A 27980-nucleotide genomic window follows, 5' to 3' on the forward strand; every position below is an offset into this window, starting at 1 on the left:
GGTCAGTAAATCCTGCCTGTAACATATCCAGACAGACAGTCGGTTACCCCAGCTCGATCCGATATATGAATTAGTTACAATCGACACTTTACACTTGCAACAGTGCCGGACTTGCCGCATTTCAGGCAGAAAATATCAAGATGGGCAAGAGTACAAAGAAAAAACAAAAGGCAAAACGTGTGTATATTAAATGTTAGTGTTGAACGATTAATAATAAATGAGCAAAGCCATCCAGTAAATCGTTTCCCGTCTTTGTTTTTTTAGAGAAAACGGAGGAGAAAACTGAAGCTAAATCCAATAAAACAAAGAACCAGAAGGCGCACAGACAGGATTTCAACGTGAAGAGAAGGAAACTGGACATTGGGAATGGAAACAATGCTGGAATAGGTATTCAATTTGTAGACTTATATAGCCCCAGCATTAAAGATTTTGTTTTCAATTTCTGAAAACATTGACTCTTGTTTGGGGTGCAGTTCCACAAATGGCCATTGCCAACTTCTGGTACCTCATTGAAATACCCATACTTTATGTATGACCCTGGTCAATTAATTTCAGCCGGCTATTTGATTTTGGGGAGCATCACAGCCGAAACCGGCGCCACTCTCACTTCACACCCACTTCCACATCCGCACATTTTCCAGCATGAATCAATGGATAGTGATGAGAACCTTGGTTGTTTTTCTTTCATCACAATCCCAGCAGCACTGTATTTTTGTTGTGGCTCCTTAAATGTTGCTGTAACTGGGATCAGGTGCCCATCTCCAACAAGAGAGAGTCTCACCACCTCCCCTTGACATTCAACGGCATTACCATCGCCGAGTCCCCCACTATCAACATCCTGGGGGTCACCATTGACCAGAAACTTAACTGGACCAGCCATATAAATACTGTGGCTACGAGAGCAGGTCAGAGGCTGGGTATTCTGTGGTGAGTAACTCACCTCCTGACTCCCCAAAGCCTTTCCACCATCTACAAGGCACAAGTCAGGAGTGTGATGGAATACTCTCCACTTGCTTGGATGAGTGCAGCTCCAACAACACTCAAAAAGCTCGACACCATCCAAGATAAAGCAGCCCGCTTGATTAGCACCCCATCCACCACCCTAAACATTCACTCCCTTCACCACCGGCGCACTGTGGCTGCAGTGTGTAGCATCCACAGGATGCCCTGCAGCAACTCGCCAAGGCTTCTTCGACAGCACCTCCCAAACCCGCGACCTCTACCACCTAGAAGGACAAGAGCAGCAGGTACATGGGAACAATACCACCTGCACGTTCCCCTCCAAGTCACACACCATCCCAACTTGGAAATATATCGCCGTTCTGCCCTCATCGCTGGGTCAAAAGCCTGGAACTCCCTTCCTAACAGCACTGTGGGAGAACCATCACCACACGGACTGCAGCGGTTCAAGAAGGCGGCTCACCACCACCTTCTCAAGGGCAAATAGGGATGCGCAATAAATGCCGGCCTCACCAGCGACGCCCACATCCCATGAACGAATTTTAAAAAAGGTAACTGAGCACAGACCTGTAATGAAACCTGGGACCTTGTAGGACCTTGTATGACTCTGGAACCTACTTATGTCTGAATACCACACTAGATGGTAATTTTACCCACAGGCCATTGGAGGAGCTCCAGGTAAATTTCATTTATTATTTGACAGAAAACAAGGTGCACTTAAGCAGTTCTGCAGTCAGTAATGTATTTGGGCAGAAATTTGTATGTTGAGTAGTGATGGGGATATTTTCTAGTCATTGTGCTGCCTTTTGTAATTGTGTTGTGATTTCAATTTGCTTTTTTTTTAGTCCTTTCTGGAAACCAAAAATATGAGGCTTCCAAACAGGCGCAAGCTTTGGAAGGCCCAAAAACTGCTGCATTACTCTCAAAAGAAAGGTGCAGTAAGTATGCCATATTTATTTTGTGTGGGAATCAATCATGGGCAATATTTAAATAGAATTTGATAACCATCTTAAACTGGGAGTTTCACCATTAGGCTGCCTTTTAAAAGTCAAACAGTTGCTAAGAACTATGATTCTCACTAAAATCCCTTTTTATTTTCTGTTTGTTTATTTTTTGAATACTTCTGTTGATTACTCAATTGGAGAAAGCTAACTTTCAGGAGGAAGATGAATTAACATATACACAGTAGACATAACCAAATTTCTGAAGATTCATGAATTAAGAATTGGATCACTGCTGAAATTAATTCAGCCCTTCACAATGGTGCAGGGAGGTATGGGTGTTTGTCTTGCTTGTGCTTGTATGTATGTATATGAGATGTTCCTTAAATTCTCTTCAGATATTGTGTATATCTGTTCACTGTGATCATACCTCATTTATTTTCTGTAAGAAACACATAAAAGATGCCTTGCAGTAGTCACACTCTCATAATACCCAAGACAAAAACACAGACAGAAAATCATGTGTATAATTTTTTTGTACATTAAAGATTTCAGAATTTGTTGGAGACTTTCAGCCTTTGGTGATGTGAAAGTCTAATTCCTTGAAGATATTTAGGTTCATTCCCATGGGCCCTTATTAGCTGTAGCAAAACTCAAATGACAACACAGGGAAGAACTCATATACTTCCTTTAAGATAATTACTTTCCTGAGAACCCTTATTTCTTTGCTGTTTACTTTTGTTAATCTTTCAAACTGTGCCCTTATTATTATACAGCCTGTTTGCTAGTAACTTTTTTCATGCTGTTTCAGATTTTTTTTTCCTGTTTCTCCCCATTTTTTGCTCTCTGCTCTTCAAGTCAATGACTCTTGTTGGGATTTGGTTCCACAGGCAGCCCTCTGGAACCTAACCTAAATTGGCTATTCATTATCTGTGAACCTAGAATGTGAGTGTTTTCAGACTAAAGAGAACAGTGATTAATATAATGAATGGACTGACTTGTTCAATTCAACCCCAATTTAAATGAAATGTTGCTGTTATTTTATTATCCATTAATGACTGCAAGAGAAGTATAATATTATCTGTGTTGGATTTGTTGCACCTACATTGCGTTCTTTCTTTGACTGCAGTGATTTTACTCTACTGCAGATTATGTCGGACTGGTTAACCAAGGAGCCACTTGTTATCTTAACACGTTGCTTCAGACTTTCTTCATGACCCCAGAATTCAAGAAAATTTTATGCAGGTTGGTGCAATTGTTATAAATAAAGTACATCTGAGTTCATAAAAGTCTCTCTGATACTAATAATTAGGGTTTTTTGTACAATGGAAGTCTGTACAATTTTAAAGTTTAATTGTGTTGTTGGAGTAACTTTATGTGAATGCTTTTGCATTGAATGTTTATTGGGTTGAGCACAATTCAAAATGTCATTTTTAAGGAGATCCCTTTGAGTGTTTCTCATTGTGTAATTACATCTTGAGGCTGAGAAACAACCTAGTTGTTCTAGACATGTACCCTAGACTTTGTGGAACAGATGAATTGTAAAACACAAGATGAAAGATGCAGGGCTGCAACTGCTGCTTCTATTCTCAGTGCCTATTTTCACTTTCTTTCAAATCATCTACAAAGTTGATGAATTTTCATACACTAATGGGGCCATTAAAAGAAACCATTTTACAGACTCATCTCTCATAATTGGAATTGGTTCCCACTTTCCCCCCAACACTTGTTTGAAAACTTGTTTATGGATATTGGGTATAAACTCATGCCCTACTACTGCATGACACAATGTAATGGTACATCAACTCACAGAAACCTGAGATTACCTTGTTAGGATGTACTTATACTGTTACTTTTGCACTGTTCCAAAGCAGTTTCAGGTACAAAAATAGCAGTGTAACTAGGGTATCAGGTTCCAATTGGACATCTAGACACACTAAAGCCAAGAGGGTGTCTCACACCACATCAAGTGCACATTGACAGCAGTATAACTGCAGCTCTGCGCAAAGGCACACTTCAAATGTGGCTGACTGTCCATTGCGTCTTCTGAGAAGTTTTAAAAGATCCATTGGAGTGTTTTTAATGTTAGGAGAAAGGGTTGCTGCCGTTGTCTCTTAACATTTAAATTCACCCAGGAGAGCGGAGCTCTGTGTACACATTGAAGCACACAGCTGGGTGCCTGTTGGTCTCAGGTCAGTGGTCACTATAACACGTACCGACTCACTGAGCATCACAGCTGGTCTCAGATGCCAACTGCAGCACAAGTCTCAGAAATGTTTTATTCTGTTGAAACTGAAATATTTTAATTGATATAATGGATAAGGTGGGAATTGTGGAAGAAGCTTTTACTTCTTAATGCACTGTGGAATTTAAAATTTGTATTTTGATATTTCATAAATATGTTATTGCCACTAATGAGATTTGGTAAATATCTGACTATAACTCACTAACTCAAGTTACCCTGTGAGGTTGACTGGTAGAGATGTTTGTCAAATCACACTGCTAGCCATGGCAGGAGCTCCAGTAGAATATTTGAAGTGTTTCTGAAATTCTTGAACTAACTCCTGCTCATCAAACACAACAGACTCCCTGCAGAGAAGAATACAAGCACAAGCATCTGTTACCAACTGCAGAAGCTGTTTAAAGAGTTAGACGAACATCATAGATATGCTGTGACTACAGATGGAATTATTATGAGCTTGGGGATGAACAGACAAGATGGTAAATAAATGTTAAGATGCATTTTTTAATAAAATGTTATTAAGAAAATTACATTGGATTGAGGATAACATCTGGCAACTTATATAACACTAAAAGGATTCTTTTAAAGGAATAGCGTTGTAAGTGTTGCTATGGGGGAAAGGTTGATTGGAGGCCAATGGAGAGAAAGGCAGAGGGAGAGTCATTGCCTGACCACTTTTGTGTACTTTTTGTCGTCGCAGAGCAAGTTTGGTAAAAGTCTGGGAACAAGTCCTCTGCACACCCTGCAAGCTGCAGCTGGTGCCTGGCCCAAAGATATAGCAACAACTTACAATTTTGTAGTGTTCGTTAAGTGGAAAGAGACTTCTCAGAACACTTTACAGGCTGACAGACCACAGTACTCATACTTGGGTATGTTTGCAGAGCAGTGACTGAGCTATGTCATCTGCTGTGTCATGACTCAGACAACCTAAATGAATGACTCTTCCCATAGCTGTCACAGTTACAATGGCATTAAGCTTCTATACCAGGAGCTTCTCAGTCAACATCCGCCTGTCCTCAGATCATGTCAGTATAAAGCAAGTGACTAATGGCATGTATGCCAGGGGAAGCACCTATATCACTTTCCCTGTGGAAAGAAGACATAGTTGAAAATGGCACATGACATTTTCTGCTTCCGATGAGCCCAGGATATTATAAATGGAACACATCAATCTGTGTTATACCAATAAATGTGAGAAAAAAACAGGACTAAGCCCAACCGTGGTAATTATGCCAAAAAATCTATTATTAATTTTTTGTTTTTCAGTTTTAGAACAGCAAGACTTAGAAGAGTATTTCCGACTCATACTGAACAAAACCGCCACTGAGCTCAATGGATCAGACATATTACAGGTATATTTATATCTTCATCACTTTGGTTCACACCGGATTCGGGATGAATGATTGTTAATTTCAGCTCTACAGAAAGAAAGAAATGTTTTTGTAACACCTTATGACATCTCTCAGGAATGCTTCTAAGCATTTCACATGAATTAGTTTGAAATTAAGTAACTGTTGCTATGTAGGAAAACATGCAGCCATTTTGCGCACAGCAAAACCCTACAAACAGCAATTAGATGAATGACTGGTTAACATGTGTTTTGATGGTGATGGTTGAGGGAGGAATATTGGTCAGGATGACAGGGCAACTTCCTCATATTGCACTGAAGTGTCAGCCGATGTAATGTGTTCAAGTTCTGCTCAACTACAGGACTGCTTTGAATATAAAGAAAGAACTTGCATTTCTGTAACACCTTTCACAGCCTCTGGATGCCCCAAAGTCATTCAAAGCCATTGAATTACTTTTTGAAGTATGATGTGGAGATGCCGGTGATGGACTGGGGTTGACAATTGTAAACAATTTTACAACACCAAGTTATAGTCCAGCAATTTTATTTTAAATTCACAAGCTTTCGGAGGCTACCTCCTTCCTCAGGTGAACGATGTGGAAATGAAATCCTCGAAATGAAATCGCATTTATAATTCACAGAATTCTGTGAATTATAAATGCGATTTCATTTCGAGGATTTCATTTCCACATCGTTCACCTGAGGAAGGAGGTAGCCTCCGAAAGCTTGTGAATTTAAAATAAAATTGCTGGACTATAACTTGGTGTTGTAAAATTGTTTACAATTTTTGAAGTATAGTCACTGTTGTAATATAGGGAAACACAGCAGCCAATTTGCACACAGCAAGGTTGCACTGTTATGTTTCCATCTCATCAGAGTTTTACAGAACCAGTTGATTGAAACCTGTCTCGACTTTTGTGCTTAAATTGCCCAGGTTGCAGATTTATCTGTCAGCCGGTCTCTGCATTTGCTAGGGTTATGATATGAGTCAGGAACCTTTATTTGATTTAAATCCTTTTCTTGGTCTATTTATTGTTTCTAATAAACCAAGAAAAGGATTTAAATCATAATACAGTATTATTCGTAGATGACCTTTAACCTTATCTGACGACATCAATTTCACCTATCTCCTTTGAACTTTTATCATCCACCTGCTCACGACCAGTTTTCTTCCTTATTGTGTTTTAACCGTCCTCAAGGTTCTTTTGCTTATTATTTTTCAGCAGATTATTTTTACCTCATTTGGAGCCATTACAGCTGCAACCCATATCCATCCTTTGCAAGCACATATAATTTTTTAATTGGCTTAGGTATTTAACCCTTTATCAAGTAGTTCAAATTTCACAGAAACTCTTTGTACCAGCGCTTAGAGTTCCAGGCACTAGTACAGAGAGTGGAAAGATTTATTTGCCAATTCTTAATCCAGATTACAAAGAATGTCTTTCCAAATATTTATTTGCAGCTCTACCAGAGTACATTGGCTCATTCTCTAATGTGCCTGAAATGCCACACAGAATGCTCAGAAGAAAGTTTTCTTTTGGACATTCCTTTACCCATTCAGCCCTTCGGTTGTTCTGCTAGTTTCCGAAGTGTGGTGAGTAATAATGGTATTGACCTCTTTGACCAGCAAAGATTTACTGCATTTTCAATAACTTGTTAAGATTCTAACATGCCTTATCAATGTGAAGTTACCTCTTCCTCTCATTCTCTTCCCACTCTCTCTTTTCCCATTCTCACTCTCACCTCTTTACCCCTTCTGCGATGAATGCAGTGCATATCAGATACATTGGGCTCGATGTTACCAGGCCTGCGGGTTTCCGGCGGGTTGGGTTTCGGGAGCGTGGTCAACACGCTCGGTGAAATTAGTGGGTTGCCCGCGCGATCATAGCAGGCAACACACTAATAGGAATCAATTACCTGCTCCTCCGGGGTCCACGCTGCTGGTCTGCGCGTCGGGCGGGCTGCACATGCGCAGTACGATCTGTCAGCTGGAGGCTCTCTAGTTAAAGGGGCAGTCCTCCACTGACAGATGCTGCAACCAATGGAACAAATTTCAGCATGGAGCAGCACAGGGGGAAGGCTGCTCCCAGTTTAATGATGCCTCACCCCAGGTATCATCAGATGGGGTGAGGAGGAGAGCGAAGACAGAGATCTTCCACCCGGCGGGCGGGAGGAAGCAGCCAGCCTCTGCCACCAAGAAGGCCTGGCTCGAGGTGGCAGAGGGGGTCACCTGCGCAACCAACATATCGCCCACCTACATACAGTGCAGGAGGCGCTGCAATGACCTCAGTAGGTCAGCCACAGTGAGAACACGAAGTCTTTCCCCTACACTCCATCTGCCACAACACTGCCCCAACCCCACATCTCCTTCGGCACCGCCAACACTACTCTGTCACATCACCCCTCATACCCACTCAAACCCCATCCTCATCTTACCTCCACCGAAACTAATTTCACCTCGTCAGTACTCATCCTGCCACTAACACGCGACCCAATCCTCATACAATCTCATGGCTCTATCCCATACTCACCCTCTCGTGCATCTCCCTCACGGCCAGCCTCACTCAACCTGCCACCACCGGTGCTGCAGCCACAGGGCATGCATCACATATGTGCAGTAGGCAGCGTAAGGCAAATGTTTCGTGAGCATGAAGGGGGTGCACAAGGGTGTCGGAGGGTTTGCCATGGGTGTTACCTATATTGAATTTCAGAGCAACAAACAGCACACATTATATTGGCACCACCACGGCCATGTCTCCGCGAATCCTGTCTGTTGTGTCCAATAATGCCCGCTCCTGGGTATCACTATGAGGACCCACCACTGATTCCACCCATCGTGTTACTGCAGAGTAGGTGCAGGTGTATTTGCAGGGCTCTTCCGCGCAGACCACTGAGAGACATCGGCGGTGTAGCCGGCTGCACCCTGGAAGGATGCGGAGGAGAAGTTGTGGAGGGCAGTGGTGGCTTTGGCAGCGACAGGTAAGCAGTTGGTGCTGGGGCCAGCCAGGAGCAGCTCGGCATGAAAGAGCCTGCAGATCTCCACGACTACGTGTCGAGCGAATCTGCGCCTCCGTGTGCACTGCTGCTCGGAGAGGTCCGGGGAGCTTCGCCTCGGTCTGTGGACCATGTGGCGAGGGTAGTGCCCTCTGCGATGCGTCTCTCTCTGCGGTAGCCCTCCCTCCTGCTGTGCAGGTGGGCGTGCAACAACACCGTGTTGGGGGGCTCCACGTCTCTGCGGCGGACCGCGTGGACTGCGAGGCTGCTGGGGCTGGTCATGCTGTTCGTCCTCCGAGGGTGTCCACGCACCACCCATCTGGCAGGTGTTGGTCTGAGGGGTTGTGCAGGGTAGGTGGGTGGTTCCTCAGACTGGGGCTGCGGTTTCGTGTCGGTCTGTCCTCTGGCTTGGCGGGGGGTGGTGGGGGGCAGGGGTTGCCCTATGTGACGCGGTGGCCTCCTGCGTGGGTGAGGGCTCTCCCCCGTGGAGTGCACCTTGGCAGCTGCCACAGGCTGCTGGCTGCAACACGCCTGGTTGGAGAGAGACTGTTTCCCCCAGTGTGTGAAACAGTCTGCGGTGCAGGTGAAATCCCACACTTCCTCTTTTGACAGCTGATTCAGCTCATTAACTGACCTCAACAAGCAAGGTAAGTACTCTCAAGTGGAACCCCGCTGGCTTTAATTGCCTGCGGGATTCCCACCAGCGGGGGCCACGCACGCAGCCCCGCACGTCATCGGGGAACCCGGAAGTGGTCGGGATCGCGGCGCGATCCGGTCACATGACCTCATATTGGGATTTTTGGGGCCCCCCCGCTGGAAACCCGCAGGAAACCCGACCCTAAAATCGAGCCCATTATAGATGCTATGTGTTCAACATAATTGCTTTTCTAGTTTTTCCAAGCAAATTCTATGGGGGCCATTTTAACCTAACTCAATGGAGAGTAAAATCAGGTGGGGTGTAAAAGTAGCGTTACACCAGTTTCCTGACGGGAGAGTTAGGTTAAAATTGCCCTCCAAGTGCCTTAAAGCAGATCACATAAACCCTCGTTAGTGCACAGTGAAGAGGCAGCTGCATTAACATGTTGCTGAAGGGACAACTTTATTCTAGCTGTCTGGGTCAATGATTGTGGTGTAAACATTCTGGCCACTTTTGGGTGTGACATTAGCAGAGTCTGGGCAGGGGGAAAGAATTTGGGACAGAACCCATTTCAGCTGTGATTACACCCCTACCTGGCCTTTTTGAGAAATTCCAACAGAGTTAAGCGTCTGCATATGGTGACAAATATTTATTTCAGCTTTGTCAAGCTTCAAAATCAATTTCAGATATTTGTGAACCTTGGCCAAGGCTCGGAGGTGTGGGGTATGAGGGGGAGGAAAGGAGAGAAGTGCTGGGTGTAAATCAAGTGAAAGGAAAGCTAATGTGGAGGCATAAAATTGATATTACGAGAAAGTGCTACTGCAGCTGCCGCCCTGGATCAGAGATGGCTAAATGGACATGCAGCTGCCTGAGGTGGGTGTGAGGAGGGTTGCCAAATTTGGCATTGCAGGGCATCCTACCCATAGGCCACCAGATCACTAGAGGTCATAGGTGATAAGCAGGCTCAAGGGCGTGTACTCTACATGTGGAATCTGGGACCAGAGGGAGAAGAAGACAGTGTACAAATGAATCTGGCAAGTAAAAAACACCCAATAATACCATGCATCTTGTGCACGGCTCAATGGTTGCTTGCTGCAGAGTGTTGCCTGTGCTACATGTACTCCTCACTCATGCTAAGCCCTCACATGATATAGCAGTTCATTCTTTGCATCAATACATATCTATATCTCAGGAGGGCACACCTTCAGGATGCAATGTTGAATTGTAAACCAGGTACTAGTGAGGGGAACACGCAGAGTTCCTGTCCCTGATCACCTCAAATAATTTCAAAAACTATCTGGCTTCATGTGCAAATTCTTACTGAGACTCAGGTTGGATGCAGGTTATGCTCAGGTTTGTCACTCTGCATGTTCTCCTTCTACTTCCAACCTCTCAAGAACACTTTTATGCCAGGACAACCAGATTCCACCTTGAGGGCTCAATCTCAACCTGGGGAGCAGCCTCTTCGTCAAATCCCCTGTGATGTGCCCAAGAAGGTCAGGCAGCATCTGTGGAGCAGCCTGTCTCAGTGATGGTGGGTCTGTGCTCCCAGCCTCAAGTACAAGCAGACATTCCTCTGATGAATCATATGGAAATCCTCCTTCTCCTCCAGCTCCTCAGAGGTCAAGAGGAATTCCAAAGGAATACCCTCCTACCAGCAGGAGCTGTTGGACAAACAGTCAAACACCCATGACTGGTCGGTGGTAACAGGGGTCAAGTAAAAATAAAAAGTAACTGGAACTGAAAAAGACCAAAAAGCAATGTTTCAAAATTAGTCTGACAGAAGAAAGCTACAAAGCTATATATATATTACCAACTGGAGGGCAATACAGCTTTAAGAGGTACAGGAAGACACTTGTGGTGGCTACTCCTATGCTTTCCCTTATTTCCCTGATATATATTCTATTCCCTAGTGATAGTAGCTTTTACAAAAGGCATTGAACACACAACACAAAAACACAATTACTAACCATATCCTCAGACTAAAGTCTATTTTCCAATTATTACTCATGAGGTCAATTCTATTTTTACATAAAGGAAAAATCATTTGAAGAATTTTTGAAAGCTGAAATCCTGAATGGAGCCAACATGTGCTACTGTGACATATGCAAAGTGAAAACTGAAACCAAATCAGTAAGTTTCATTTCTTTAGCTGAAGTTTTGTCTTCCTAGAAATAAGTTCGCAAGAGTTTGTATCTCATCAAGAGTTAAAATGAAACAAGTTGAGCAAGATATTTTCCATATAAAAAACGAATCATTTACTGAATGAGAACTGCAGCATCCTTTCACCTGCTAGAAAAGGAATCACTAAGCTTAGGATAGTACATTGTGACAGTTGCCTATTTGGAAGTACAGTTTATTGTTCATTATTCACTTTCGTAAACTCAGTGGAGTAGAACAGAAATAGATGAGATCACATCTGGGGAATGTTTACACAAAGTTGTCGGTTTCTATCATTGCTTCTAAATAGTAGTTAACTTAAAGCATAAGTCATGTCAACAATGGGGAGGGGGGAATGATTGATTGAAAGCCATTGATAAAGTCAGATGTTTCTCCCTTTGAAGTATTTTGGATTGTGTGACCCTTACTTCTCCTTAATTGATATAATTCAGACATGCTAGCCTCAACAGCTTAATGTACTTGTAGGACATTACTCAGTCCATTATTTGTAGGACATTGTTAATCTATTTAAAATAAATAGGTTAATGCACATTTTAAAATAGAGGAATGTCACAGGAACAGGATAAACATTCGTCCACTATAATCACCAATAGTAATTTCTAGGCTATATCACTGAAACCTGCAGTATGCAATACTTATTTAGATACTAAGGAAATTGATTGCTACACATTTTGTATTCTGGCAAATGTCTTGCAACATATTTCCAAACCAAGGTGCAGAACCGGCCTTAGGATATTGGAAGCCAACAGTATGCAACTGTGATTATCTTTGGATACCCTTCTCAACTTTGGATTGGTTTCAAAAATTCCACAGTTTTCTAATGAAGGACGTTTGTATCACATTGAGAGTTCAGTGTCATAAATCACAGCTTCGCATCTATTATATTTCCTATAATTATAAGAATGATTTATACACTGGTGTGATTTATAATCTGGATTGTATGGTATAACTGAATCCTACTTTCATAACTCCAGAGCGGTTTGTTTTATTCTTGCACAGCAGCCAACTCCTTTATTGTGAATTTAATTTTCAGAGATACTATTTCAAACAATTGCCAAAGATACTGACTCTGCATCTGAAAAGGTTCAAGTTTGATGTCCACAGAATGAATTACATAAAGCTGAATACTTCCATAGATATTCCAATGACACTAAATTTTTTGAAGAAAAGCAAGGTATTCTATTTTCTATAATTCCTGATTATGTCTGCCTTGCTGTCTCATATCCTCCAATGGCTACTTGCCTAATTTGAGTGGGAGAGTAGACAAGTCACAAGGCACTAATATGGTTTCTACCTGCTTTATAATTGTCGTGAGGAATGTAATGAGATAGCAGGTGATACGTGTGTAGATTAATGAAGTTAGAGTTTATGGCTGGGACGTGTTTGTTTCCATGGGGTTTTTGGGCACAAAGGTGAGCCACTCAGTGAACCAAAACGTTACCTCGCTTGGTTTTCAGCTATATTTATTTCAGCAAAATTGCCAATTGTTCTTCACGGTCAACCAACATGTCCAATGTTGCAATTGACCAATTGGGACAAATAGCCTACTCTAGTTGTGTAAAAAGCAATTAGAAAATAACGTCAAAATTCTTTCTATCTGCCAGCTAGTCCATTATTCAATGCAAACCAGTTTCTTAAAAACAAGAACACAAGATAGAATATATCTGTAACCAACTTCCAACCTTATTCCTTTGTTAGGCACAGAATCAGAATGCTGATAAACCAGAATGGTACCTGAGTCCTGTGGGAGCCCGGGTAAGATTGCTGGATTTTTACCATCAACTTTTCTAATCAAGTTCCTATCAGACTGCAGTACATTGCTGACATTTTTTGTGTTAAATCAAACGATAATGTTGTCTGGTTGCAAAGTCACTGTGTAATTGAGGCCAGGTGGCTTGCGTGAAGGGTGAGACCACAAGTAAAGTATTTTAGTCAAAATTCTGATCGTAATTGCAACTTTGTGCGTGACTTGAATTTTTAAATTGCACTCTAATTGGACTGGCTATAAAAATGTGAACATATTTAAAATAATGGGTTTGTACTTTAAAAATAAAATTAGTAGCCCAGGTCTGAGGCAGCAATATAAATTGGTAGCTTTATTAATTCTGCCAGTAACACATTCAATTTTAATATAACAGATGATTATAGTAAATAAAACACCTCCTGCAATTTCCCATTTCACACTGCTGCCTCTCAGTCCATTGAACTGTTTCAATATTGTTGTGCAGCAAATAGTCTCACATGAGTGGGCGACACAGATAAGACCACATATATTTTCCATCTCTAATTGCCCTGAGGAGGTGATGTGGGCTTTCGTTGTAATTGTTTTTATGTCTGAGTAACTTGGTGGACCATTTCAGAAGGCATTAAGAGTCAACCACAGTGTGGTAATGGAGGCACATGTGGGCAAGACTGGGTGAGGGTGGCAGATTCCCTTCCCTGAAGGACATTAGTGAACCATTTAGGTTTCTACAACAATCCAGCAGCTTTTATGGTCCTTTATTTTTCTGGTGCTAGCCCACAAATTACCAGATTTATTGAAATCACTTTCATAACTTGCCAGAGTGGAATTTAAACTCACAACCATTGGGTTTCTAATCCAGTAGCATAATGAAGACACTCCATACCCCTTTAAACTCAATGAGATTCAGTTATTCCAACACCAGCAGAAGCCATCCTTACAGTACCACGCTCTTTTTCATTGCTGGTTTCTGAGTATTTTCTTAGAAAAGAAATGGGAGACCATAGAAAATAAACCCATTTTGTGTTTGTGTATACGTATATATGTTTGGGAGATGTTGGCAGAACTGTCTATTTTTCCTCCAGAATTGATATTGTGAGACTATTGGACACCTACAGGATCCTACATTAACAATTGCATCAGTTAGCCTTCAATGCAATTTTTAAAAGATTCATTGTCAGGATGTGGGCATCACTGGCCATCCCTAGTTGCCCTGAGATGTGGTGATGGGCCGCATTCTTGAACTGCTGGTGGTGATTTGATACAACTGAGTGGCTTGTTATGTCACTTCAGAGATCAGTTTAGAGTCAACCACATTGGTGTGGAACTGGAATCACATAGAGGACATTCTGGGTAAGGATGGCAGGACATTAATAAACCAATTTGGTTTTTACAACAGTTTATAATTTCCAGATTTGTTAAACTGAATTCAACTTCTCAAACTGCCATGGTGGGATTTGAACATTCTTCTCTGGATTACTAGTCCAGTAACAAAACCACTACACTACCATACCCACGTTTAATTGAATGAGAATGCTTTGCATAAAATTCCCCCAAGTACTTTATTTCCTATTTAGGCCCCTCTTATACCAAGCACTACTCCCTAACAAAGAGAGCAGGCTGAAAATAAGTTAACTGCAAATGCAACTCTATAACCTGTTGCAGGAAAACCTGAGAATATGTACTCTCATAAACCAGAGAATTCCTGGTACACAGTTTCATAGTAACAACAGAAACATCACCAAGCAAGTAATAAAAATGCTGTATCCCACTCAAAACAAGCTTAGATTTTTAAAATATTGATGACCTGATTGGTTTGAGAGATACTTTTGTTTATGTATCCAGAATGGAGGTCCTCAAACAAAGCCTTTATCAAAAGTTCATCATGTGGTTTCTTATTTTTAATTATGTTCTTTCTGTTTTCTTATCCCTTTTCAGAGTACTGTGGTATATGAGCTGTTTGCAATATGTGACCATTTTGGTGGATATGGCGCTGGCCACTATGTTTCGCGCATTAAATCTAGCACAAACAAGTGGTATTGTTTTAATGATTCAAAGGTCACTGAGGTATATGCATTTAAATTAATTTATTTCTATGAATTATATATGAATATGTATGAATTCATCTTAGCTCTTACAATATGTCTACATTAACAAATATATGAAAATGTAAACCTAACCATGAATCTGCACATAGTTCCTTTAACGGTCCTACCCAGGAGGTCTCCAGTCACACTCATTTTATTGCAGAACAATCTGATTTTGTTCCACATTCACCCTTGACCCCATTAATGAACCAATTTTAAATGGACTAATTAAGGTTAATAGTAACATCTTTGTTCAAAGGAGAGAAGGATAAAATGATTAACTATAGAACAGTTAGTCTAACATCAGTTGTATTCATTACGTACAATTACATGGAATGTACAGCACACAACGCTTAAAATCCATAATTCAAGATAAAATTAGTGGGCATTTAGCAATGCATGAGTTAAACAAGGACAGCTAACACCGATTTGTTAATGGCAAGTTTTGTTTGACAAATTTAATGGCATTCTTTGAAGAAATGACCAGTTGAATAAATAACGACAATGTAGTAGATGCATTGTGTATGGATTTTTAGAAGATATTTGATAAAGTGTCTCACAAGAGACTTGTTAGAAAAATTCAGGCATTTGGTGTCAGAGGAAATATAATAGCATGAGTAGAAAGTTGGCTGATGTCAGGAAACAAAGAGTTCGGATAAATGGGTGTTGCTTGTATTGAAAAAATGTTGGAAGTGTTGTGCCATGGAGGCCAGTACTGGGTTAACTTTTGTTCTCAGTATATATAGATGGTTTGGACGTGGGCATAAGGAACACAATCTTGACATTTTCTGATGACACAAAAGTAGGGAGTTTAGCAAATAGGTAGGAGGACTGTAAAAGACATAGACATGTTAGCAGAATGGGCAGACATGTGGCAGATGCAATTTAGAGTCATAGAGTCATAGAGTTATACAGCACGGATAGAGGCCCTTCGGCCCATCGTGTCCGCGCCGGCCATCAGCCCTGTCTACTCTAATCCCATATTCCAGCATTTGGTCCGTAGCCTTGTATGCTATGGCATTTCAAGTGCTCATCCAAATGCTTCTTGAATGTTGTGAGGGTTCCTGCCTCCACAACCCTTTCAGACAGTGAGTTCCAGACTCCAACCACCCTCTGGGTGAAAAAGTTCTTTCTAAAATCCCCTCTAAACCTCCCGCCTTTCACCTTGAATCTATGTCCCCTTGTTATAGAACCCTCAACGAAGGGAAAAAGCTCCTTAGTATCCATCCTATCTGTGCCCCTCATAATTTTGTACACAATTTAATGTGGAAAGTATGAGTTAATACTTTTTGGTCAGAAAAATAAGGAATCTGAACGTACACTCAATTGAAAGACCCTGAAATGTGTGGGTAAATAGGGAGACGTAGAGGTTCAAATATATGATATCTTGAAAGTGCGTATGCAGGTAAATGAAGCCATAAAAAAGGCAAACAGCATTTTGTGTTTTAGAAATAGGGACATATAGCACAATAGTTATGAAAAATTTGTACCTAACAATGGTTGTGCCACAGATAGAGTACTGAATGCAGTTTTGGGCTAGCCATAGTAGAGAAGACATTAAAGCCACAGATTCAGTGTCGATTCACAAGAATGGTGCTAGGGCTGAGGAACTATAGTTGAGGGGAGACTTGAGATCCTGGAGCAGAGAAGGCTGAGGTGATTTAATACAGGCTTTTAAAATTATGATGGGTTTTAATAGAGTGAATAGGCGAAGACTATTTCCTCTGGTTGGGGAGTAAGTAACGAAAGGTCAGTACATCATAATTATTACAAAGAGAATGAAGAGAGAGGTTAGGAGAAATTTCTTTATGCAGAGGGTTATTGAAGTATGGATTGTGCACTGCCATGGGGAGTGGTTGAGATAGGGACCATTGCATCTTTGAAGGAAAAATTAGATAAATATTTGATGCAGAGGTCAATACAGGAGTATGGGAAGAGCGTGGGGCAATGGAATTAGTTTTGGATTGTTGTAGCAGAGAGGGAGCACAAACAGAATGGGCCGAATCCTGTGCTGTAAACATCTAAATTATATGGTAGATTTTCAGTTTTCATGTTTTGGGTCAATTCAGTTACACTTTCCTTCAGGATTTATTTGTTTTCTTTTCAAATTCCAGAAATCTGTCTGTTTGTCTTTTGTTTTGGCTTATTTTTCAATTGACAAATCCAGCATAAATCATAATTGGATATTTACAGATTAGTTCAGACTTTACAAAAGAAAAGGAAACTGACAACGCATCAAATGGATTCCATGTCAGGTATGTTATTTATTACGTTTCCTTACGCAGTGAAAGTCTGATGAGATCATATCGGAGGATAAGTCTGAGGTTTTAATCTAATATTTGCATAGGTCTTATTCTCCTTCCCCATTACACTAAGATGTGTGGGAATAAAACAACAAACAATGGGACTTCCTTCATCCATGACACCACGGGTCAATAATGGAAATTAATGGATGATTGAGACTCCCCAAATGTTGGCCTTGCACACAACACCATGGCCACGAGAATGAAGAAAAGGACACCAGAAATAACAAAAGAAACAATGGCCATGAATTTGCAGGAATGTCACATTTGGCCCTGAGTGCCATAAGTTAGGCTGTTGTCTGTGATGGCCTATCATTGGCGAATTTGCACCAAAGTGTGCTGTAGAGGTCATTAGAATAAGCCACCACAAGGATAATGTTGCAGCTAAAGGCCCTTGACAAATAAGAACATAAGAAATACGAGCAGGAGTAGGCCATACGGCCCCTCGAGCCAGCTCCACCATTCAATCAGATCATGGTTAATCTTCAACCTCAACTCCACTTTCCTGCCCGATCTCCACATCCCTTGATTCCCCTAGAGTCCAAAAATATATCTATCTGAGCCTTGAATATACTCAATGATTCAGCACCCACAGCCCTCTGGGGTAGAGAATTCCAAAGATTCACAACCCTCTGAGTGAAGAAATTCCTCCTCATCTGAGTCTTAAATGGCCGACCCCTTATCCTGCGACTATGCCCCCTAGTTCTAAGCTCTCCAGCCAGGGGAAACAACCTCTCAGCATCTACCCTGTCAAGCCACCTCAGAACCTTATGTGTTTCAATGAGATCACCTCTCATTCTTCTAAACTCCAGAGAGTATAGGCCCATCCTACTCTACCTCTCCCCGTAGGACAGCCCTCTCATCCCAGGAATTAATCTAGTGAACCGTCGTTGCACCGCCGCTAAGGCAAGTATATCCTTCCTTCGATAAGTAGAGCTGAACTGTACACTGTGCTCAAGATGAGGTCTCACCAAAGTCCTGTACAATTGCGGTAAGACTTCCTTACTGTTGTACTCCAACCCCCTTGCAATAAAGGCCAACATGCCATTTAATTTCCTAATTGCCTGCTGTACCTGCATGCTAGCATTTTGTGTTTCTTGTACCAGGACACCCAAGTGTCTCTGGACACCAACATTTAATAGTTTCTCACCATTTAAAAAATATTCTGTTTTTCTATTCTTCCTCCCAAAGTGAATAACATCACCTTTTCCCACATTATACTCCATCTGCCACCTTCTTGCCCACTCATTTAACTTGTCTATATCCCGTTGCAGACTCTTTGTGTCCTCCTCACAACTTACTTTCCCACCTAGCTTTGTACGTCAGCATACTTGGATACATTACACTCGGTCCCTTCATCCAAGTCATTAATATAGATTGTAAATAGCTGAGGCCCAAGCACCGATCCTTGCGGTACCCCATTAGTTACAGCCTACCAACCTGAAAATGACCCGTTTATCCCTACTCTTTGTTTTCTGTCCAATAACCAATCCTGAATCCACACTAATATGTTACCCCCAACCCCATGAGCCTTTACCTTGTGTGACAACCTTTTATGTGGCACCTTATCGAATGTCTTTTGAAAATCCAAATATACTACATCCACTGGTTCCCCTTTATCTACCCTGCTAATTACATCCTCAAAAAACTCTAATAAATTTGTCAAACACGATTTCCCTTTCATGAAACCATGTTGACTCTGCCTAATCATATTATGGTCTAAGTGGCCTGTTACCACTTCCTTAATAGTGGATTCCAGCATTTTCCTGACAACTGATGTCAGGCTAACTGGCCTGTAGTTCCTTGTTTTCTCTCTCCCTCCTTTCTTGAATAGCGGGGTTTTATTTGCGACCTTCCAATCCGTTGGGACCGTTCTAGAATCTAGAGAATTTTGGAAGATCATAACCAATGCATCCACTATCTCTGCAGCCACCTCTTTTAGAACTCTCGGATGTGGGCCATCAGGTCCAGGGGATTTATCAGCTTTTAGTCCCATTAGTTTCTCAATACTTTTTCTCTACTGATAATAATTACTTTAAGTTCCTCACTCTCATTAGCCCCTTGGTTCCCCATTATTTCTGGTATGCTTTTTGTGTCTTCTACTGTGACGAAAGATACAAAATATTTTTTTAACGCATCTGCCATTTCTTGATTCCCCATTATAATTTCTCCTTTCAGCCTCTAGGGGACAAACGTTTACTTTTGCTACTCTCTTCCTTTTTACATACTTGTAGAAGCTCTTACAATCCATTTTTATATTTCTTGCTAGTTCACTTTCAAATTCTATTTCCTCCCATTTTATCAATTTTTTGGTTGTCCTTTGCTGGTTTCTAAAACTCTCCCAATCCTCAGGCTTACCACTCTTCTTGGCAACATTACAGGCCTCTTTTAATCTAATACTATCCTTACCTTCTTTCGTTAGCCACGGGTGGATCACTTTTCCTGTGGAGTTTTTATTTCTCAATGGAATGTATATTTGTTGAGAATATTGAAAAATTTCTTTAAATATTTGCCATTGCTTTTCAACTGTCATGCCCTTTAATTTAATTTCCCAATCTACCTTAACCAATTTGCCCCTCGTACCTATATAATTGGCTTTATTTACGTTTGAGACTCTAGTTTCGGACTTAAGTACATCACTCTCAAACTCAAAGTGAAATTCTATCATATTATGATCACTCTTCCCCAGAGGATCCTTTACTATGAGATGATTAATTAACTCTGTCTCATTACACAAATGTTGGCTATCAATTCTGATTTCAATCACTTGAATGGTATTGCATTATTCATCCACTAATTATTCTGGTTTATAAAAGCACGCATCCAACTTAAGAGTTCTGTTTTGAGAATTTACCACAAATCTGTAGGTCGGGCTATTTATTTTGTTTTCTAAAGTTATTCCTGAGTGTAAAATGAGCAGCCCATGTGGCTGCAGATACCTGAGGTAATTGAAGGATTCTAAATTGCAATTGTTTTCAGATGTTGGTGGGCAAATTCATTTAAAAGCACACATCTTGTGTTTTGCAGGGGAAATAGATTAAAAACTCTGCAAGATCAGTTGGAAGTAATTATTTAATAATTAATTGCTCAGATAGCCCTGCCTTTAAATTCAGAGCAGCTGCAGCAGTATGGTCTTAAATAGAAGTCGTAATCATTAAATGGACCCATTTTACATTTATTCCCTCCACAAAATATATCATGATGCACTATCACATTGATGTGGAATTGAATGTATTTATCAATATGAATTCCACAAGAAACACACATTTTATCAATACTCCATGATTGACACTGTTAAGAGATCAGTGAATCAATACAAACATTAAATAGCTTTCAAAAATTCAATTCCATTGACCAGGAAACTTTCCAGCCATCTAGTATGTCCAAAAAATAATTATCTTTGCATTAGCTAAATAAATCTGCAAAGCTTTGTTTCAGGGAAATGGGTCTTGGAGCAATAAATCATGCCACTGCCAGATCACCAGCATCATTCTGGTTCAGTCTAAGCGTCAGTGGCGATAAAATCAATGTTAATGTTAGGAGCACATGAATTGGGAGCTCTGACCTCTGTACCGATCCTCTGATCCACTCTCCTGGTGAACAAGACTCCACACCAATCGCGGAATCTCTGAGAATTTATCTCTGTATGTGGTTCCCTCTCTCATAAAGAGCGTATATTAAAGCAATGCCTTTTTGTATGGCTCCAACAGGAGGGGGAGGGGAAGGAACTCCGATATTTAGCTGTTTAATTGTGAAAATGCGGTGCCTTGCGCTGAGTCCGCAAACACTGGTGGGGTCAGCGCTGTAGGGCACCAACGGGCATGATCCTGACAGGCTGCAGATTTTAGGGGGACATATTTTTAAATTCTTTTAGCATTAAAAGAAATGCAAAATGGCCATTGCAACAGCAGTAAAGAGTTGCTTCAGAGATTTGCTCTTGACTAAATGGTATTGGAGCATATAATGACATACCTTATCATCACATTTGATCTGAAGGATCATTCTGATCATTTAGTTGATACGCATTGTAAGCACATTATTTTTTGCAGTGTACAGCAATGTAATTGAGTAATATATATTAGATTATGAAACTGCACATTAGGGTGCACAGGTAAGTTGGTATGGGCAATGTTCAGAGCTTTGCGATTTGCTTTCTTTCATGAAAAGTTTTGTGAACTAACTGAACATTAAAAGGTTTTCAGAAGCCAAAGTGTGATGTTAAACCTAATCTTTAACCACTGTTTAATCTTTACCACAGTTCCTCTACTGCTTACATGCTGATGTATAGGAGAAAAGTTCAGAACACCAACCCAGGTAGGTAAGACCTTCTGTATGGGCAAAAAATGAACATGAAATTGTACCTATTCAGTAATCATAACGTTCCTGGATAGTAGGTCTCTGGTGCAAGGTTGTGTTTGCAACAAATTACAGTCTGCCACACTGTGCCATAACAATGGGTTAGAGTTGTATCAATTTCCACACAACCTGGTAGTGGAATATTGTAGCCCTGTTGGGCAGGCTGCATAGAATGTCTTTGTTCTTTGAGTCTATTTTACCCTCTTGAAGATTACACTCATTATTACAGTACTGAAAATGTATACTGACAGCATACCTGATAAAGCTATTGCTAATGTCAGCTCAACATAGGAACAGGAGTAGGCCATTCAGCCCCTCGTGCCTGTTCCACCATTTGCTAAGATCATGGCTGATCTGTGATCTAACTCCATATACCTGCCTTTGGCCCATATCCCTTAATACCTTTGATTGCCAAAAAGCTATCTATCTCAGATTTAAATTTAGCAATTGAGCTAGTATCAATTGCCGTTTGTGGACGAGAGTTCCAAACTTCTACCACCCTTTGTGTGTAGAAATGTTTTCTAATCTCGCTCCTGAAATGTCTGGCTCTAATTTTTAGACTGTGCCTCCTACTGCTAGAATCCCCAACCAGTGGAAATAGTTTCTCTGTATCCACCCTATCCGTTCCCCTTAATATCTTATAAACTTCGATCAGATCACCCCTTAATCTTTGAAACTCCAGAGAATACAACCCCAATTTGTGTAATCTCTCCTCGTAACTTAACCCTTGAAGTCCGGGTATCATTCTAGTAAACCTACGCTGCACTCCCTCCAAAGCCAATATGTCCTTCCGAAGGTGCGGTGCCCAGAACTGCTCACAGTACTCCAGGTGCGGTCTAACCAGGGTTTTGTATAGCTGCAGCATAACTTCTGCCCCCTTGTACTCTAGTTCTCTAGATATAAAGGCCAGCATTCCATTAGCCTTATTGATTATTTTCTGCACCTGTTTATGACACTTCAATGATCTATGTACCTGAACCCCTTTGGACATCCACTGTTTTTAACTTTTTACCATTTATAAAGTACCCTGTTCTATCCTTTTTTGATCCAAAGTGGATGACCTCACATTTGTCTACATTGAATTCCATTTGCACAGTTTTGCCCATTCACCTAATCTGTCAATATCGCTTTGTAATTTTATGTTCTCATCTACACTGCTTACAATGCCACCAATCTTTGTGTCATCGGCAAACTTAGATATGAGACTTTCTATGCCTTCGTCTAAGTCGTTACTAAATATTGTGAATAATTGAGGCCCCAAGACAGATCCCTGCGGGACTCCACTAGTCACATCCTGCCAATGTGAGTACCTACCCATTATCCCTACTCTCTGTCGCCTTTCACTCTGCCAATTTCCTAACCAAGTCCGTACTTTTCCCTCGATTCCATGGGCTTCTATCTTAGCTAACATCTTTGAGGACCACCATCTAACCTAAAATGTGAAGTCTTTGTAGTGGCACATTGTTAGTGAATTATATTTTCCCTGACATCTAAGAATTTCTCGCTAAAAATATTAAAGTGTACAAAGTGAAAGTACTTTGCATTGTAAATACTTCCTCTTAAAATATCCTTGCCTTTAACTAGAAGGCAAGATTTTGTTTTTTCCAGTTTTTCCACCCTTCCAACTTTTCCTGTCCTCTCTTGAAACTACAACTCAGTTGGGATATGATGCTAGAGAGCCAACCGCCTGCCCAATGCTACCTTGCCTGAGTGGCCATTCATCATTCATGACCAGTACACGAACTGTGGTAAAGATAAATATTGTCCTGGTCAACATTTATCCCTCACCCAACACCAGCAAAAACAGATTATCGGGTTATTTATTTGTGGGAGCTTGCTGTGAGCAAATTGGCTGTCACGTTTCCTACATTACAACAGTGACTACACTTTAAAAGTACTTTCTTGGCTGTAAAATGCTTTGGGATGTCCTGAGACCATGAAAGGCAATATATAAATACAAGACTTTATTTTTTAGACTGTTTGTCGATAACCTATTCCACTGTGGGAGCATCACGGTGCAGCCCAATCCTCACCCAATATCCACACATGAATTTTCCAACAGGAGTCACTGAAAAGTAATCAGGAGAGGAAATCCTCTATCGAGTCCAGAGAATGCTGAGCTCAATTGTAGTACCCCTATCACCAATCATAAAAGACATTTATACCCCTCACAAATCACTTGAGGGTCCTCTAATTTGCTGATCATTTCACACACCTCTAATCAAAAAACAATTCAGTCTTTCTGATCACCAGTTTGGTTCTTTTAAGCTCTCTCCTTCTCTAATACAGTAGAAAATCTCCTGTACAGATAAGGATTTTGTTTAACTCTTAGCTCTTTGAATACTCAGGTTACTCTTAACAGAATTCTCATCACAGGCATGATGAGAGATAAAATTCCTCAGGGGTTCCGCCTGGTTTCTGCTGTTTCCAGGAAGTTACGACTTGCCTTGTAATGGACAGAACCTCCAAGGATCGAGCCAGGGATGGTGTTAGTACCAGTATTTTTCCATGAAGGTCTTCGTTAGAGACTTGTTCTGAACATATTCGAGATTGTTTCAAACTTGTTGACTCAAAATGTCCTTGGTTGATGCCGTTATGAGACGCCAAGTCTCCAAGTACTTTCGATGTTTATAAACATGGAGGCTTGGGATGCATTACTATCTTGTTAGGGAATGTGAAGCATCAGCAGATGGTGTTTGGCCTACAGAGTAATTGATTGACCTGTGAACACCAAGGTTGTTTGGGATACGGCTGATTTTACTGGATAGAGGTAAGAGGGTAATAAGCAGTTGTTAGAATATTCTCGGAGTAACTGGACCACTCGATATCTCAGGGTAATTCGGGTCTGATCACCCCGGGAGCCTTGTGGTGTAAATCTTTTGTCAGGTGGTGTTGTTTAACGTCTTGCTTAGTATATGATAATTGCACTATTGTATCTTGTATTGTAAGTCTTAATACTCTTAATACCTTTACACTTTGAGCAAACCACCTGCAAGTCTTTTTGATTAAACACCGGACCGTAAAGTAAGAACTTAGAGGTGCGGATTCCCTACACAGGGAAATCCTGCTTCAATGGCTCAGTTGGGACTCAGCGTATCTCTGGAGGTTGGTACACTGAGTGAGTGAGTCTCTAGAGGGGGGAAAGTGGGCCCTACCAGTGAAATCTAGGCCAACACAGCAGCCTGGACCTCCCCAAAAAAAAATGTTTACTGGTCAGCCCCTTTACTCAGGAGGACATGGTGGTGGTGGGGGGACAGGGAGGCTCTTGGCAACCCTTGCCCCCCTTCTCACACCTCCAATGGCCGGCAGGCACCAGAGTTTCCTGCTGCATATTGCAGGTGGGCACTGGAGATGCAACCATAGTGGTGCCTACAACCATCTGTGTCGTGCAAAGGACGTGCCATCCTAATGACCCCGCAAATTCCAGCATGTTCTGCAGTGGGAACCACTGGTTGGCAGGATGCCAGCATAACCACACAGATCATGTCATGAGGAATTTTGGGGCCATCATCTTTATTTACTTAAAAGTCATACTGTAATGCAGCACAATAAGGCATTGACATGAGGCACCATTATTGGCAGGAAAAGGTTTTCACTGACCAAATAGTGAGTTCCTTATCTCAAGCCATCTGCAGAGGTGCCAAACAGAGATGAGCGAATGCCCTTAAAAATGGCAATTCAATCCAAACCACTCTCACACACCTTCTACCACCTGCATTAACAAAGGGTTGCCTCCTAATCAAGGAATAGTGGGGGCTGATAGAGTCGCCCATATGTCCCACTGCCAGTGCTCTGCAGGCATTGCACGCTCCTGTGCACAAATGAGCTGAGGTCATGAATGGCTGTTATGCGCCAGGCACATTCCTGGCGTGAGGGGAATGGGGCACCGGGCACCAGGCAAGGGGGCATTGTTGCTTGGGGGATGCCAGGCAGTAGCGGGCAGGAATTTATTTTGCTTAAAAACATTGTGACTTCCCCTTCAGCAACCATTCCAAACAGGAAGCTGTGTAGCTAGAATGTTATTCAGGTACTAGAGCCACATTGTGAGGTGGCCATCCAATTTATATTTAAATCAGGGACTTGTAGTGCCTAGAGCACAGCTTTTGTACAGGCCTCCAACTGCCTTCACACTCATTGCCCACATTGGAATGCACTACATGGCTCGGGTGTGTTGTAGGTCTCAACACTCCAACCCAATTTTCTGGGCCAAGGGTGCCTGATGTGCCCCAATATGTGATGTGTTGTGGCCACAAGCTGAAGGACAAAATAACATAAAGTAACAGAAAAATGTATTTATTTTAATCAATAATACTTTACAGCCTTTTGTGGTAATACTTAATTCAAAAAGTTAAATATTGTTGGTTGCTTTCAGATTGCGGTGAAAATCAACAACCTGCAGAGAAGGTGAAGCACATTTCAGAAGACAGGAAGATAGAAGATGGAGAAGGGACGACAAATGGGAAAGAAGGAGAAGAGGATGAATCGGGAGAACTAACTAGAAGGACAGCATTAAAGAGCACGGGGAGTAACATGAAAATAAAGCTGAACGCGAAGGTAGATAAAGAACATTGTAACTTGGACACATCGACAACAATCATTGAAAGAGAGACGCAGTTTCAGGCAGGTGAACAGGAAATTCTTGTGAGGAGTGTGTTAGCGGGAAAAGGAAAACTAGAACAGAGCAATCCAAAGGAGATGGAAAAGGCAAGAAAATACGTCACAGAAAATAGAATTAAAATAGGTGAAAACACAGTGAAGGCAGAAGGAAATGCAGAAGAACTGATTATGTGTGAAGATACTGCAGTAGAAACAAGTGAAGAGCCAAGAGAGAGAGATAAAAGAGATGTTATTTCAGGGGGAAATGAAAAAATGGTTGAAGAAGACTTAAGAGTGAAAAACCAAGAGAAAATGACGGTAGGTTCCAAAACATTAAACTATAAAGCATTTTCCAAAAGAGGGATACTGTGTTGCAGCTTTATAGTTTTCTTTTGTGTTAGTTTGCTTTCATGTCCTTTTCATCCCTATTTGCTCTCACTTCAAATATCTCTCGTCACTAGCAATCTTTCTTCAGCCAGGAATTCCTTTGAAATGGAACCCTGTCCATCACGGCTGCCGATCCCAATCCATGTTCAGCCAGTAGAAGGACAAAACAATAAAGTGGATATTAAATCCACCCAGGTTGAAACTCATCATTGGAATGAATCACTTTCATGTGGTGATCAACTCTGCTGCCCAGCCAGGAGCCGACAAAATTCACTCAACAGGCAACCTTAAGACTCAGTTTAATGTATTTTATGGCTGCAATTATTGCCTTGTTTTAAGAAGGTTGCAATCCATTTAGTTTCCTCTTTCATTTGCCTTTTGCCAATATTCAGTAGAGAGAAATAAAGTTATTTATAAAAGCTAAAAATGAAAGATCAACAAATTTCATGATTAATATTAAGTGATGATTTCTGTAGAAGATGTAAATGTATGTTAACTGTCTTCCATTAATGAAATGTAGCCTTTTAGATCAGCCCAATCTGATGCATGTTCATTGCTGGTTGAGTTAACAATGTAAGCAAACTAGGGTGTCTGCGGTCTTAAAATATGATGATAGCATTAGCAACCAAACTTCATAATAGCGATAATTACCTCTTTGGTAGATGCCAAATGTCTGCCAATACCAAAGTCATTTCATTGGGTGAGAATAATTGATTACTATACAGTTTTAGGATTGTGCACACATCAATCTGCACAATCAGTATTCCTAGACACAACTTGCTTGTTTTTTTCATGGGTTATGATACTTTTTGCATGTAATGAATCTGTTTATAATGTAAGAGAATAAACATGAATTTGTTTCTAAGTTGATGGGCTTTTATTGGTAATTCTCTTCTTTCGATCAATGCTTATTAAAGATTATCCTTCCAAATGCAGAGACATTTATCCCGCTTCCAAACTGTGTCAGTGGATGAATGGATGGGTAGGAGAATGTGCAGTGCAGAAGATGGAAATCAGGAGAGAATGGAATGTAAAGGAGAAGGCAGATTCATATGGGTCTGGAGGTCTCTGCATTACTGCACTGAGAACCTTGCAATGGGCCAATTGGAAATAATCCATCACTTCTCTGACCAGATAGATTTGTGCAAAGTATTATGATGATGTTCGTGGAAAAGCCATGTGTAGAGTGCGCAGCAACTGAAGTTAA

General features: G+C 41.2%; 1 protein-coding gene across 6 annotated transcripts; it reads left to right on the forward strand.

Annotated features, from left to right (window-relative positions):
* LOC137331573 (ubl carboxyl-terminal hydrolase 18-like) lies at positions 1 to 27638 on the forward strand. Of its 6 annotated transcripts, none has more exons than XR_010965518.1 (15): positions 1 to 177; positions 265 to 387; positions 1806 to 1898; positions 3050 to 3146; positions 4486 to 4622; positions 5410 to 5495; positions 6954 to 7085; positions 11160 to 11255; positions 12337 to 12477; positions 13002 to 13058; positions 14983 to 15111; positions 17325 to 17386; positions 21693 to 21748; positions 24139 to 24560; positions 26163 to 26242. XR_010965518.1 is itself a non-coding variant. In XM_067995458.1 (15 exons), the coding sequence occupies exons 1-15, from the start codon at positions 141 to 143 to the stop codon at positions 26875 to 26877; spliced, it is 1818 nt and encodes a 605-aa protein (XP_067851559.1). In that variant the 5' UTR covers positions 1 to 140; the 3' UTR covers positions 26878 to 26965. The 6 variants fall into 6 exon arrangements, 5 of the variants coding, with proteins under 5 accessions (XP_067851559.1, XP_067851555.1, XP_067851556.1 ...); XM_067995458.1 differs by lacking the exon at positions 24139 to 24560 and adding an exon at positions 26848 to 26965 and having other exon boundaries at positions 26163 to 26704; XM_067995454.1 differs by lacking the exon at positions 24139 to 24560 and having other exon boundaries at positions 26163 to 27638.
* The last annotated feature ends 342 nt before the right edge of the window (positions 27639 to 27980 follow it).

Source organism: Heptranchias perlo, chromosome 13 (genome assembly GCF_035084215.1).
Source record: "Heptranchias perlo isolate sHepPer1 chromosome 13, sHepPer1.hap1, whole genome shotgun sequence".
Taxonomy (NCBI): domain Eukaryota; kingdom Metazoa; phylum Chordata; class Chondrichthyes; order Hexanchiformes; family Hexanchidae; genus Heptranchias; species Heptranchias perlo.